This window comes from Equus asinus, chromosome 9 (genome assembly GCF_041296235.1).
Source record: "Equus asinus isolate D_3611 breed Donkey chromosome 9, EquAss-T2T_v2, whole genome shotgun sequence".
NCBI classification, from domain to species: Eukaryota; Metazoa; Chordata; class Mammalia; order Perissodactyla; family Equidae; genus Equus; species Equus asinus.
This window is the reverse complement of record NC_091798.1, coordinates 20500211-20515910: the sequence shown is the minus strand read 5'-3', so window position 1 is coordinate 20515910 and position 15700 is coordinate 20500211. Positions and strand designations below refer to the sequence as shown.

The window sequence follows — 15700 nt, the reverse complement described above, 5'->3', positions numbered from 1 at the left end:
AAAAGGTGTAGCCAGAAAAGAATTTACTCTGATCGTCGTGTTGAAAAAGCTCTAGAGGCCCGTTTGGTGGTGTAGTGGTTCAGGTCATGTGCTCTGCTTTGGTGGCCTGGGGTTTGTGGGTTTGGATCCCAGGTATGGACCTAGCACCATTTGTCAAGCCACACTGTGGCGGCATCCCACATAAAAGAGGAAGATTGGCACAGATGTTAGCTCAGGGCCAATCTTCCTCACACATGCACACAAAAAAGTTCTAGATTTGTTTGTCTATCCCATAAAATTCATGTATATATTAACGCTCTGGAAAATATCTTAGATAAATCCCCTTTGTAATAACTTTCTGGGTTTCTGCTACTTGAAAATACGCAGGCACGTGTCAGAGGAGGCAAGAGAACAGTGGGCAGCAGAGTCAGGTCCTCTGGTCTTCCTCTCCCCTTCTGCTCTGACTAGTACGCATACATAAAGTGAGTGGGAATATGTAGTCCTGGTTTCCTGCAGGGGAGTTACATACAAGGACTGAGTCAACTCCCGGACTACGTAACCAGCTTTCTGTTCTCACTAGACAGGCAGTCTGAGCAACTATTTTGGTGAAGATATGATTCATAGAAGAAAAATAGTGGTAGTGTAGGAAGACAGCAAGTAAAGAAAATAGCAAAGGGCCTTCAGGCTCCTAGCAGCACTAGTCATGGAGAGACAACTTCCTCTATTTATAAATCTCATTCTATCTTGAAACCCAAGGATAAACTACTTCAACAACTGTCAGCTAAATAGGTCTTTGGTGCTAACTCCTTTCTCTCCATTCTTTTCCCAATTTAATTTAATGTATATTCTATGCCAGGGACTATTATGTTTTCTCCTGATTACCAGTTTCATTTTTAATAATAATATTAAGTATCACATGTTAGTAGTATGCCAGGCAGTATATTAAACATTTGTATATGCATTGGCTCATCTAATCCTCAAAGGAACTCTCTGGTTAGGGAGATCATGCATCGTAGTTTGCCTGGAACAGTACTGATTTATTCCTAATACCCTGGTATAACTACTAATAGTACCCCCTTTTGCCTTCAAAATTATGTCATTTTGGACAATGAATTATGTGTTTAGTATATTAGTCAAGAATGCTTTCAAGCAATGAGTATAGCTGGAAAAAAAAGAGGGGTTTATGTTTTCATATAAGTTATGCAAAGGAAAGTGACTGCTGATTGATTGCTGGTTAGTTCAGCATCTTAACAAGGATAATATCTTAAGATGTCCTTAGATGTTTTTCTTGACCACAAAATGGCTGCTGCAACTCCAGTCATTGCATCTGCTTTCAAGATAAAGAGGATGAATGGGCAAAGAAGAAAGGAATAGTGCCTGCATCAAAAAGAAAAAAACTTTCCCTAAAATCCTAACAGATGTCTTCCCACACTTCGTTAATCAAAGCTGTGTCACCTTGCCAATGCTAACTACCTGCAAAGGAGGGTGGGAAGAGGTATTTTAAAATATATACATTGCCCTCCTGAAGAAAATTGGAGGTATTTTAGGAAGGAGGAAACGGATAGTGAGTAGAAAACGAATAGTATCTCTTATAAGAAAACCGAAGTTAAAGAAAAGTAAGCAAGCTATTTTCCACCTCAGAGCCTTTGCACATGCTCTTTTCTTTGCCTGGGTTACTCTTCCTCTGGTTCTTAGTGTGGCTGGGATTTTTTTTTCTCTCTACATCTCAGCATAAATATTCATCTCCTAGGGCCTTCCCTGACGACCTCATCAAAATTTGCATACAAGCTCATCAGCCTTCTTGATCACAAGACAAGTTTATTTTATACTGTTTGTCACAGAAATAATTATTCATTTTATTGATTTGTTAACATTTTTACTGTCTGGAGACTGTAAACTCTATGAGAGCAATATCTGTTTTGTTCAGTATTTCCTAGCATGGAGCCTAATACAGTGTAGGCACTCAATAAATTATTTATTGAATGAATAAACATTACAATAATCAGGTTTTAAACGCCCCTTCAGTATTTAAGTCTCAGAAAAGAGGGTTTAAGACCTATGGGGAATTAAACTTAAACAGAGCAGACTTGACATTGAAAAGTAGGCTCAGAGGGCACATGCTTGGTGGGGGAGCACACCATGACGGAACCATTGCCTGCCATTGGCATGACAGGAACAGTGGTGGTCCATTTATTGTGTAGCCATTTCTCTGACCTGGACTAACTAGCACATTTCAGAGATGAAGAAACTGAGGCAAAAGTGAGCTAAAAATGTTTTGACCCAATTTTTGAAGCAAACATCTTGCCAAACATCGGAGAAGAGAATCAGCAAGAGAAAAAGAAGAGGATTTTGCAATAATTTAGTAGAACACCATGTAATAAATGTTTATGAAGCATCTGAAGTAACTTCATCCATGTGTTGATAAGAACCAAACTTGGAAAGGCAGATGTTTCCTTACCACTCTCCATTGGATTCCGACTGTCAGAAGTAAATTACACTTTCTTCTTGTTGGTGATAAAGCCCTCTTCATAAGGCCGGATATCCTGAAAACAATGTGCATCATGTAGCGGACATCCTTCAGCTGCTTTTTGAGGAAAATACGAAATAAGGCTCTGATTCTAAAAGAAGAGATTCCGATTATATTTTTACAACAAGATCTGGGCAAGTGCCAGATCTAGTATGGACTTAGTAAATGATCGTTTCCTGACTGTAAGCGAGTCACAGAGAAATTTAAATAAATTCTGAACAATGAATAACTTTAGACATTACTCACTGTGCCTGCTTCATACAAGTGGAGAAACAAAGTCGCATAGATGTGAAGTGACAGTGCCAACGAGCAGACGCTCTTCTAAGTCCATGCTCCCAGTGCTGCATCACCGCAAAGTTCTTTCATAACCCCGACCCAAACCTTTTCGTCTTTTTAAAAATATTTCTTTAGGTAATCTGCTGATTTACTTGAGATCTGAACTTAATATTTTTGACTAAATAATTGGAGACTCTTTTTTAACCTTCTTTTATTTATACTGAATAGTCTTAAATCAAGAAAATTTTCATAGGATCTGCTTTCCAGATACTGAAGTGAAGAAACAAGGTATACTGATACCACCTATTGTGAGGCCATGGGCATATCCGTTTTCTACATCTGAAAACACCAATTTTCATCATGTGAATTAACTGTACATTTTGGGAGATTTCCATTGAGAGACATGAACAATGAGTCATCTCATTTTCACAACAATGTCATGTTTATGATAGATTTCATACACAATAGAGTTTCCAAGAAATTAAGAAATGAAACACTGAATTACATGGAGAAGTAAATGGTGACACATTTTTTTCTCTCTTCGACTCTATTAGCAGCACATTGGTGACACCTGACAAGGTATAAAAAGATAGATGCCAGGCACTGTTGCGAATGACAGTGTGATACCGTAGCAAGAGCTTTAATTTATTATAAAATGACACAGGCCTAGACTTCATCAATAATCATGTGACCACCAAGTATCGTTGCGTGGCTTTTGAGCATATAATATACAGTTTTTGCCTAGAAAATCCTTACTAACAGCAGTGGAGTCGAATGAATGGCATTCTATGTTCTCATCTCAGTTTTCCCACTAAGCATCTATGCACCTGTAAATAAATCGTTGAGTGTTTCTGTGCCTCAGTTTGCCATCTGTAAAATGAGATAAACTATATGACCTCTAGAGTCCTTCCACATTAGCATTCAATGATTCTATGTTACCATAAACTCAATATGTCTTCTTGGGTATAACCCTTCCTTTTAAAAAATAAGAATTTATCATGATCAGAAAAACATTTTGCTGAACATCGGTACCTACATTGTAAGCAATGTGGTTCTTCTCAAACTAGTGTGCTCTGCTCTCTTCAAAGGGGTTTTTTTTTAAATAAATGAATTTTTAGACCCTCTTAACAATGCGATCCTCCAAGTATAAACAATGCTGAAATCCTTCAGGTTTTTTTTTAAAGTCAGTAAGATGTGTTAACTCCATGGGAGGAATCCTTTCACAATATATACATATATCAAATCTTCACAGCGTGTACTTTAAATATCTTTCAATTTTCCTTGTCAATTATACCTCAATAAAGCTGAAATTAAATAAATAAATAACAAATTAACAAATAAAAGACTAGTGAAGTGGAAACAACAGTCAATGAGGACAACTACAATTAAAAAAGATAAGATAATGAAGACAAATTCAAAATTATCGATTTGTCACTCTTAACATGTTTCATAAAAGAAGCAATACCACTAAATTAATTCCTAGTGTATTCTCTCAAACTTCTGGAAAAATTTGTTTAAAAAGATATCTGTAAGTTGTATGTTGGTCCATAAATGATGCTGGAGCAGACAGAATACCCACGTAAAATCTAGGGAACACTGACTACATTTTTCTGGGTCACTCACCCAAGGTACAAGTGGTCACTTTAAGAAGCTTTGTTCAGAGAATGAGGGGCACGGGCTCACATCACTTTAGGCAGCTCCATGCTTGGGTAAAAAGACAAACATCGTTTTACATCTCGTAATATTTCGGCTTGGATAAATACAGATTTGGAAAAACATCCAAGCCTTGTTACCTGGGGAAGGGGATTGGGTCAAGTAGGGACACGTTATGACTTTTCTGGGCCCTCAGCACTTTTGCATTTGTGGACTATCCCTCCAAAAATACATATTGAAAACTTATTTTAATTTTATGACTGTTGATATAAAAGTGAATGTAATTCAAGGTAGAGAATATTCATTTTTTCTTCTGATTTTGAAAGAAATTAGAACATTTTTGTGCCTCCTAAAAGCATTGTGAGCCCTGGGCACTGTACCTACTGTCCCTAATGGAGAAGTTGGCCAAGGGGTGAAGCTTTCACAGTAAGACCAACTTTTGCTATCATATCTTTCTCTCAAAATCCAGAAACAGTTTGGTTTTGCTATTGTGATATTCCTTAAGTACTTAATATCAATCTATATCTAAACAGAGAAGAGTATGTACCATTATTTCAACCTATGTGAAGCGGGTGTTCTGTGACTAGACATCAGAAAAGCTATGGAATTCCTCCTCCTTCTCTCTCACTCTGTATACCTCCTCCCCCAACCTTCCTGAATTAAAGATCAGGATTAAGACCTAACTTCTCCTATAGGAGGATGGCTAGGTGAAAAAGTGACATGGCAAATGAAAATGCTTGAAAGGGGTAAAGAGCTTTATGGTATAACACATTATCATCATCCTCATAATAACAAATACCTATAAAAATTTATTTAAAGACAAAGAAAATTAGACTTCTTTTAGAATAGATGCTCAGTAAAATTTCCAGTGTTATTTTTCACATTTATCATGACCTTCTCCTGACCTGACATAATCCGGACCCAGATTGCTGCCTCAAACCTCATTTCATCTCTCATGTACTTCATTCTAGCCACATTGGTCTTCCTGTTCTTCCTCAAACATGTCAGGATTTTACCTGCCCTCAAGAAGAAACTTGTTAGTTTGCTCAAAGAGAGTACTCTTCCCCAAGACTTATTTCTGTCATGTACTTGTATAAATGTCATTGTCTTAGTGACCCTCTGTGAGTCCCTACCTCTTCATTCTCTATCCCTTTACCTGTTGTGTACGGCTTTATTGCATTTAACACTACTAGAGATTATATATTCATTAGCTTAGCCATCTTTGTCCTCATTACTGCAGTGCATGCTCCACAAGACCAGGAGACCTTGTTTGTTATGTTCACTACAGTATCCTCCACAAGGTATTTTGTCCTTTGCAGATGCTTAACAACGATTTGTCATAAGAGTGAACAGATAACTGAATGAATTGGGAAAATATGTTTTAGTTTTCCTAAATTAAGGGATACGAGCTCTCCTTTCCAAGCCTGACCTCTGGAACCATGCAATAGAAAATATGAAGCTGATAGAACACACCAACTAATTAGGAGAAACGAAGTGACAAAACATGTGGACATTTTTCATTCTTTCCTTTCAGATGCTTATACGAGAGCAGAAGTTGTTTATGAGTGGACCAGAGAGCCAGCACGCTCAGTGGTTGTAGCAGAAGATGGGTCGCGCCTAAACCAGTATGATCTTCTTGGACAAACAGTAGACTCAGGAATTGTTCAGTCCAGTACAGGTAAGTGTATTCCAGATATGGAGAACGGAGCCTAAAAAGTTTTTGTAAGAATATGAAAATTCAATGAGTCCTTCAATAACATAACTAGAGAGGGAAAAAAATTTCACTGAACTGGGGAAGAGTTGAGCTGAGAACTAGCATAAATTCTATAGACCTGTGACCTTGGACTTGTCATTTAAAGTCCTTTAGCCTTTGTTTGTCTGCTTGTTTGTTTTTAAGATTGGCACCTGAGCTAACATCTGTTATCAATCTTTTTTTTTTTTTTTTGCTTCCTCTTCTTCTCCTCAAAGCCCACCAGTATATAGTTGTATATTCTAGTTGTAGGTCCTTCTGGCTCTGCCATGTGGGACACCTCCCAAGCATGGCTTGATGAGAGGGGCCATGTCTGCACCCAGGATCTGAACTGGAGAAACCCTGGGCTGCCCAAGTGGAGTACTCGAACTTAACTACTTGGCCACAGAGCGGGCTCCCATTTCTTTGCAAAATAAAGCACTGCTTCTGTGTGATCAGTGTAGCACAGTCCCTAAGTATGAAAACTCTTGGGGAAGAACAGCTGGGTTAAATTCTTACTCCTCCACCTTGCCAGTTGATTACGGTTACTTCACAGGGCTTTTGGAAGGAATAAATTAAATCCATGAAGAGTACTTATCACACTTCCTAGAAAATAAAAAGCTCTTAATAAATAATAGCTATTAATATCATCCAGGCCCCATTTAATGCTATGATTCAATGAATCTTGGTGAATTCGGAGCAGTGATCATTACATACAGGATGCCAAAAAGCCAATTTCTTCTACAAATCCCCCTGTATTTCTAGCCAAGGATCTTCCACAGCTAAAACCTACAGAAACATAATCACATTACTCATCACTCCAGTTTGGAATCAGAAGTGGGTAAGATGCTATCCCTCTTAGTATGGTAACTGTTTTACCAATGAAATACTCAAAACTAGATCAGACAGGGCTAGACAGCTGGATACAAAATTTTAAATTTTTAACGTTATTGCAAGAAGTAAGATGAGTTTAGTTATGCAAGTATCCATTTTGTAACCAACTGAATGTGATCATAAGGCCATATAATCATAAGTAAAATTTGGATTCTAACAATTAGGAAAACTTACTCCCCCTCAATCCCAAAATTTTAAATTATGTTCAATTATTGAAAGCTTAGCAAGGGTCAAGAATTACTTTTATGGTTGTCTTTAAAATTTTAAGTTAGTTCACTCACTCTGATTTGCAACTTCTAAAGAAAGATAATGTAGTAATAAATAAGGACAAGAGTGAGATTTTTCTCAGAAAAATTTCTTTCTTAAATTTCAAACTTTATATGGGGACCCTGATCATGTTAACATATTCAAGTAATAGGTCAATATATCTTGCTATGATTATTGGGTAGTCCCTGCTTAGCAGGATCTGTCTTTTGCTTGTTTTAAAGCATCTATGGCTACCCTAGAAGCTTACATATTTGTGTCTCTTGCTTTGAAAAATAAAGAATATTGTTTCCCAGCTTTGTCCACATTGGAAATGCACATCACATAGTGGAAAGGTCGTTATTTATCCAATTAGAAACTCTGGTCTCTTTGAAGAATGTGGACTACAATTTTGCTTTAAGGTTGAGGTAATATAAAACACTAAGCAGAGTGTTATATAGTAGATGCTCAAAATGGTATGTAGTAGTTTTTGCTGTAGTCTTGAAAATATCCCAGAACACGGAAAATACTGAAAATTTTCCTTCCTCACAAGTTATGTTGGAAAAGATACTAAAACGAGCAGTGTTTACTTTTTAAAAATTGAATGCTATTATAAGCTGGATATTGTGACAAGCACTGGGGTCAATGATAGACAACATAGAGATCTTGCTCCCAAGGAATCTGAGGGCTAAAGGAAGACAAACACATAAACTGTAATTATCAAAATGGGTGGCAAGTGCTGTGATTAACATTTTTGTGAGGGCAGGGACCATGTCTATCTTCTGCATCCCTATTATTTACTATAGTAGCTGATATAGAGGAGGCACTAAATAAATATTTTGACTTAATGAATAAAAAATAAATGAATCCAGCCTTGGATAATCAAGGAAGGGTTGCTGCAGGTGTTGACTTGTATTTTGTTAATCTGTATTTCTTGGGAATCAAATAATCCCTGTTCTAGGCCCAGGGCATTCAAAGTAATAGACATAGAACTCTTCCTCAAGAGATTTCCCATCTATTATGACTAGAAGGGAGGTTGGAGGATGCCAGGGAAACAGTAATTCAAGTGCTGGAGCGTGTCTGCAATAGTATAAGTATATACAAGCCACAAAGGTTTCTCAGAGGAGAAAGGGCTCCATTCTAGTTCTAGCACTAGTGACCTTGACATATCACCATATCTCTCTCTATGTCTCAGTTCCCATGTGTGCAAAATGAGTAGCTTAGTCTGATGCACTTGGAGAACTCTCTCACCTCTGGTTTCCTTGGGATTCAACCTACCTGCATTATAGTTATTCTAAAAAGATACAGTGACAAATAGGGGCAATGGGATGAGAGACAGTGGCCCAATCCACCACCACCAAACTGGCTGGACCTTATAGGTTTGGTCCATTAAAAGTCATCATTCTGTGCTAGAGCAGCAAGATTAATTGCACAAAATAAGAGCTTTTTCTTATCATTCTCATAATGGATATGGGGGAGATGCAGTGAGGAGAATAATGAGTAAATTTTCAAATGTAGGAGCTCAATTTAATGTACATTTTCAACTCCACAGTAAGATAGTGAACTACACTTCCTCTGGATCTACTTTAGCTCATCAAAAACACAACATGATAGACTTCTATGGGAAGAAACAAAGATCTTGTGTAAGGTGTTCAATCTCATATTTCACATCTTCTCGTGGAGCCCTGAAAACATTAAGATAAATGACATTGAGTATTATTACCTCCCTGTTTCTGCCAAAAGACTAAGAATGATGGCAGGAAAGAGCACACATATTGAGGATAACTAGATAAAAAGCATCTTTTTCTAACTTAAAATTCTCTGTGGGGAGAGAATCAATTCAGATCACCTCTTAGGAGATTAGAAGATGTTGCCCCACTTGCCTACAACCAACACACATGTGGACATCTACTACCTGTGACCTCTTTCAGGTCAAAATACTTCTAGATCACTTCAATGACACAGGAGGAAAAAATATGAGTCTCAATCTAACATCTGGATTTTTTAATTCAGTGCAAACACAGTAGAGGTTCGATCCCTTCCTTGGAGTCTGCCATCAGATTTGGCGGGAGAAAATTATAGACTTAGTTTGAAATGCACTTATTCATCTGGCAGAGCATACCTTTACAGGCACACAGAAGGATGAGTTCAGTCAGTTTTCAAATCCAATGCAATTCTCTGTTATTCATTTATTCACTTATCCCTTCAATCATTTGCTCATTTGCTGTGTTTGACACTGTGATTGGCCCTGGAGAAGAGAGATGGCAGACACATAGTTCCTACTATTGGGAAGCTCATTGTTGAGCGATATAAGTAGCTAACATGTATTGCCACAGTTCTAATCCTCACATCTAATGCCTACAACAATCTGAGGATGTAGGCATTATTATTATCCCCATTTTCCAGGTGGGACATAACTGCGGCCCAGAAAAGTTTGACAGTTTTTCCAAGATCACACAGCTAGGCAGTGGCAGAGTTGGGATTTGAACCTGGATAGTCCAGCTGTAGAGTCTGTGCTTTCAACCACCTGACACACTAGTAACTGGCAAGATAGACATGTGAAAATGCAGCAACATTTGTTGTGTGGCGCAGCACAGAGTTTAAGAGTGTGGACTCCGGAGTTATACTGCAAGGGTTTGAACTCCGGTTTTACTACTCATTAACTGTGTGACCTTTGGCACAACATTTCTCTGTTCATCTCTCCTTTTGTACTATCTGGAGATAATAAGAGGATCTACTTCACGAGCTGCTCTGAGATTGAAATAGGAAAAATGCATATAAACTGCTTAGCAGAGTATCTGACATAAAAAATTATGTAATAAACATTAAATATTACTATTAATAATGATGATGGAGTTATTACAAGAGAGATACAGGATGACATGAAGAAGAGATCATTTCTGCTTGAAGTATCAGGAAAGGCAGTTTGAAACTAGACCCCAGGCATGGCCCCCTGTCCCATTCTGCTACACCACGTTATGCTTGATTGGTAATTCTTTAAAGAGAGCCCAGGGAAAAAATTATAATAGTGATTAAAGAACATGAAAACATGATTTATACCAAGAAGTAAAAATAATTAAATTAGTTATTCGGCATAAGAAGAATATCATGGCCAGAAAACAATAAGAATGTAATAGTATGTAATGCTTTTTTTAAAAACATACAGTGATGACTAGAAAGTCCTCATCTTTACCTAAGTCAAAAGACAAATCTGATCAAGGAAAATGTAGGTTGGTTTTGCTGAATAAGAATGTCTATTCCTTATGAATGGCTGTTGTTTATCCTTAGGACAGATGACCGCGAGAAATTGCGGGATGCTCTTTTCTAGAGACAGTCTTCTCCGCATGAGTTGATTTAAGGATGACCCTGCAGGGTCAAAATGAATGAGCTCAACTGTCTTCCCCAACCAGGGAGAAACAATGGTGATGAATATTCTACAAAGAAGCCCCAGGGCTCGCATTCCTACAGCCTAGTACATAATCTCCAGAGAAATATTTATAACCATAAAATGTGAAAACCAGGGGTGACAGAGGAAGAGTCTATAGTCATCTGGTCATCTATTTGTATGTAAGATGAGAAGACAGTCCAGAGAGGCTAACTGGCCTAAAACTCTAAACATTGTTTCCTTATTTCTATTTCAGTACTCTCTGAAGCAGATTTTAAAATACCAACCCCACCTTCAATGATATTTTTGATATCTCATTCTTCTTTAAAAGTTAGCATCTGTAGAAAACACTAAGTTGAGAATACTTGAAAGGAAAATGACAGCTTTACATGGAATCAATGTTTACGACAATTTTGTTGAAGAAGTGAATGGTTAATTTCTTGAGCTGGAGAGAACACATTTCTAATCTTTCTATCTTTACACTGTAAATCTGTGTGTGACTCAGAATTTTCCAAAAGTGCTTTCACATCTATTATTTAATTGTATCTTCACAGCATCCCAGGAACAGTTAAGTAAAACACTATCATTTTAATTGAACAAATCAGCAAACTGAAGTCAAATAAAGTTAAGCAAGGTATTTACCCTTTAAGTAACTAGCATTTAAGAAAGCAAAGAATGGGAGCCAGGTCTAAACAAGCCCTTGATGCTGCTTTACAAAATTATGTCCCTGCTTCGTTTCTTCCACTCCCCTTAATTTTTATTGTAATGTATCAGGAATATTGTCACATCTGATTTACAAACGTCCCTCAGAGTTACATGATGTTAAAGGGTATATGAGTTAAAATCCTTCTGGACTGTTGAATTGGAGGAAAAGAATTTAACATGCTTCGTGCATAAGCACTTGATGTCTAGACATACTCTTTCAATCCAATTTAGGCGACTGATTTTCTTTTGTGTTTTTCTTTCATTTTTAGACTATTACAACATGATTCTGATTTTGCTGCCTTTTCCTTTCCTTATTTAAACGTTTTGCACCGGAACTTCTTAGATTTTCTTACTTCATTTAGGAAGATGATTTTAAAAGATTCGAAATTCTTCTCTTCTTTCTTTCATTTGTTACTGAGGAAGTGGTTTATAAAACAAATGTAATATCAAATAATAACTCCTCAGATCTCCGAAATCATATTCTTTGCAGAATCTTCCCAAAATGTCACATTGCGAACAACAAAAGATGATAATGGAATATATGTAGATGTTCATTTTTCTGATATTATATGAAAGATGGAATTTTATCCTTTGAGCTGATGACATTTTGCAGACCACAACTGAATGAATCGTTAGGAATCATAATGCACCCTCCCGGGAGGGTGAAATGTAACATAGCTGTGTCCACACAAGTCACAGTTTAGCTGAGTCCTGGGAAAATTGGTATCATGCGTTTTTCTCAGATTTGGACCACTGTTTTCAGATGACCTTGAAAACATCACCAAAAGTATCTACAGAAAATGAAAAAAAGGTTAGTTAACGTTTTGTGTATCCTTCAAAAGAGATGCTCATGGATGTTCATTTGAACAAGTGCCCTTAAGCCCCGGTGCATGCCTCTCACCATAGGCAGGTACTGAGTACTTAGAATATGTAAGGCCATGCTATGTCCAAAGACCTATCTTGCTCCTCAATTAGCCTTCAGTTTGGACGGAAGGATATAAGTTTATAAATATCTAAAATTAAAAGTATGAGATATTATAAATATAAACAGGAGCTATCAATAAAATTGAAGTTACTCAGTATTCATCAGTAAATGGCAGGTTTTATCATTCATGAGCGTTAGTAATGAAAGCATATGTGAATGCATAAATGATTTTTTAATATAGAGAGTAAATGCATTTCTTCTACCAATACTTCTACCAATTCTGATTGAGGAGAAGAGAGAAGAACATGCAGAAAAAACATGAAATTTATTTTAAAATTCTTATGTAGCATAATCTTAGAGTCCATATTCTTTATTTGCCCCACAATATACTTCTCAGTATTTTAAAAATAAGGAAACAGGATCAGAGAGTTTAAGCGAGTTGCCCAAGGCTACACAGCAAGAAAATAGCATATCTGAGTTTTGAACCCAAATTAATTTACTTCCAAAGCACATGATTTCTTCTACAGTACATTTCTTCCTTTTCCACTGTGGGCTTGGTACTTGGGCTGAGCCTAACTCATAGATAGCCAAAACATTCAGTAACAGAAGATGTCAAGCAGAGAATATTTCTAGGTCAAGATTCTGAGATGTGAAAATGCGTTGTGTGACATGAGACGTGAGACTGAAATGCGTCTTAGAGCTAGGATGTGGCGAGTCTTGAATCCAAGTTAGAGACTTTGCTTTTTAGTTTGTAAAACTGGAGACGTTGCTTGTCATGGTGGGGGAGGGGAGAGTGTTTGCTAATGGCATCTAGTGAGTAGAGGCCAGGGATGTGTCTAAATATCCTATAAAGCACAAGACAGCCACGCACAACCGTTATCTGGTCCAAAATGTCAATATGCTGAGGTTGAGAAACCCTGATGTAGATAATGGGAATCCATTAAGGTATCTTAAGGTGTTTACATATGCTTTAAAAAGATCACCGAGACATCAAAATTTAGGAAAAATTGGAGTTAAGACTTGACTGGAGGCAAACACAACAGCTAATAGATGATTGTAAGGAATCTACAAAGGAGATCAGAGCAGTGGCCACAAGATAAGAGATAGATCGAGAGATACTGCACAGGTGAAATTAAAATTGTGGTGATCAAAGGATTCCTTTCTCTTTCAAAAGCCCTCCTTAACATCCAGGGATTAACTCCAGGTTTTTAGCCTGAGTGAATAGACGAACGACAGTGCTGTTAATCTAGAGATGAATGCCAAGTGGAAAAGCGGCACTGTTATATGCTGGTCATTATTTCTTATGGGAAAGGTTAATGAATGTCAGTTTTGAAAATATTTAGTTTGTGATGTCAGTGAAAAATCAATATATCTATAAGATACCTAGTAGGTATTTGGAAATACAGGTTTCAATTTTGAGAGCAATGTCACTTAGAGATGTAGATTTGGCAGCCCTCTGTATAGAAATGACACTAGAAGCACAGGGATGGGAAGGAAAATCCCCTCTTAGAGTCGTGAAAAAAATGGGGCAGAAAGCTGAAGACAGAGCTACACCAGGAACCTTTACTCTGCATAAAGATGAAGATTAGTGCCTAACAGAAAGAAAGAATTCAATAAATACTCCCTGATTGAAATAATCAATAAGTTAGCAGAAGAAACGCAAAATGAGAGATAAAGGGAGAATATGAATCCAGAGTGGGCTATCAAGATGATGGGGCAGTCAGCAGTGCTTAATTCCTAATGCTGCAGAGGAGGCGAAGAGTCAGCTTGAAGATGCAGATCTTTAGGACTGAGGTTTTGAGCAGTTTTAGCCACATTATAGAGGCTGAAGCTGGATGGCCGTGGCTGAGGCATGAATTGCAGGTTGAGTAGGGAAAAGTTTGGAGGTGAAGGGAAGGAGAAAGATAGAGAAATATGAATGCAAAAGAGAGTAATGTTTTCTTAGCAACCCACCCACAGATATCTCAGCATATATTCAGAGCGAATAAAGCTAAAAACTTCTAAGACTTGTAATTGAAAAGATATAATATTTAAAAAACAAAACAAAACAAAAACACCTCCTGCATTGTTTCCCAGACCAAGCCAGGAATCAGGACAAGCTCAAAAGCTGGTTATAAATGCAGATTTTCCTGGCCTCACCTGAAAGAACACTTTCTGAGGAAAGTGTTCCTCAAAATAAATTTTGAGAAACACTGGATTCTATCCCACTCTCTTCTTCATTCTGAAGATCAGACTAAATTAAATGACTTACCCAAAGTCAGAAAGCTATTGAAAGGAAGTGCTGGAGCTAAAATTTGGCTCTCCTGATTTGGATGCCAAATCTCCTTCATCAGACAGCCTGAATCTTTCCTGCAGTGGACAACCCTCAAGATCTGGTCTGTTCTAAGCAATTGGTGTATGTCATCAGGATCCAACACATTGCCTTTATGGTCATTAAAGGCAATCTGTAAATATATGCTCAGATGTGTCTTAAATGTATAATGTACCAGGATTAGGATGTAAGAATATCTATGAGAACTTGGCACCTCAATCTTATCCTCAGAGCTATTTTGGAGTGTTTTAAAAATGCATCTTTTCTTTCTTGGATGAAAGCTTTTCTCTTCAGGAACCAAATGTCACATGGAGAAAGGATGTGTCAAACCTCTAGGTCTTTACTGCTAATAGCAAAACTCAGAGATAACTTCTTCTCAAAGTCAAATTGCTCAACCTTACTGTCTGTTCATCCTCTAGGAGAATATGTTGTTATGACCACGCATTTTCACCTGAAGAGAAAAATTGGCTATTTTGTTATTCAAACATATCTGCCATGCATAATGACGGTTATTCTCTCCCAAGTCTCGTTCTGGCTCAACAGAGAGTCTGTACCAGCGAGGACTGTCTTTGGTAAGTGCCAATCAAGACAAGCATGCAAGGGTCGGGAGGGCAAGTTAGACTGGTGACATGGCAAATGGAATGAAAAAAAATATTATACACTGAAATCTTAAGTTGGTACAAAGAAAAGTTCAAGGAATTACCATTCTCATTATAGCATGATTTCAAAAAAATTCTTTTCTTAAATAGTAAACTGTTTCAGTGCATGTAAGTAGATGGGATTAGTGAACATTTAATTTGATATTTTGGGAGAGAAGTGAAATAAAGCAGGCATAAAATTCATCAGGATAGATTAAAACACACATACACAGAAACATTAATATTTAAAGCATACATTTAGAACACATAATCATGTATCAGTGTATATTCTGAGAATCCGAGAAAATATCAGCAGAGCTACTTACTTACATATATGAAAGCAGAGGTTCCTCGTGTAGGGAGAGCTCCTTTGCGACCATCATATCAGTAAAAGAATATCTCACGTTACCTAATGTGTGCACTTCAGAAGAGTTA

At 37.3% G+C, this 15700-nt stretch overlaps 1 protein-coding gene across 2 annotated transcripts in view; it reads left to right on the top strand.

Annotated features, from left to right (window-relative positions):
- The window catches only part of GABRA1 (gamma-aminobutyric acid type A receptor subunit alpha1), a 57625-nt gene that overhangs the window by 30121 nt on the left and 11804 nt on the right, over positions 1-15700 (top strand). For both annotated transcript variants that reach the window (XM_014842751.3, XM_014842752.3), the window contains 2 exons: positions 5970-6113; positions 15047-15199. In XM_014842751.3, coding sequence (XP_014698237.2) covers positions 5970-6113; positions 15047-15199 — 297 coding nt within the window. The remainder of the gene's footprint in view (positions 1-5969; positions 6114-15046; positions 15200-15700) is intronic.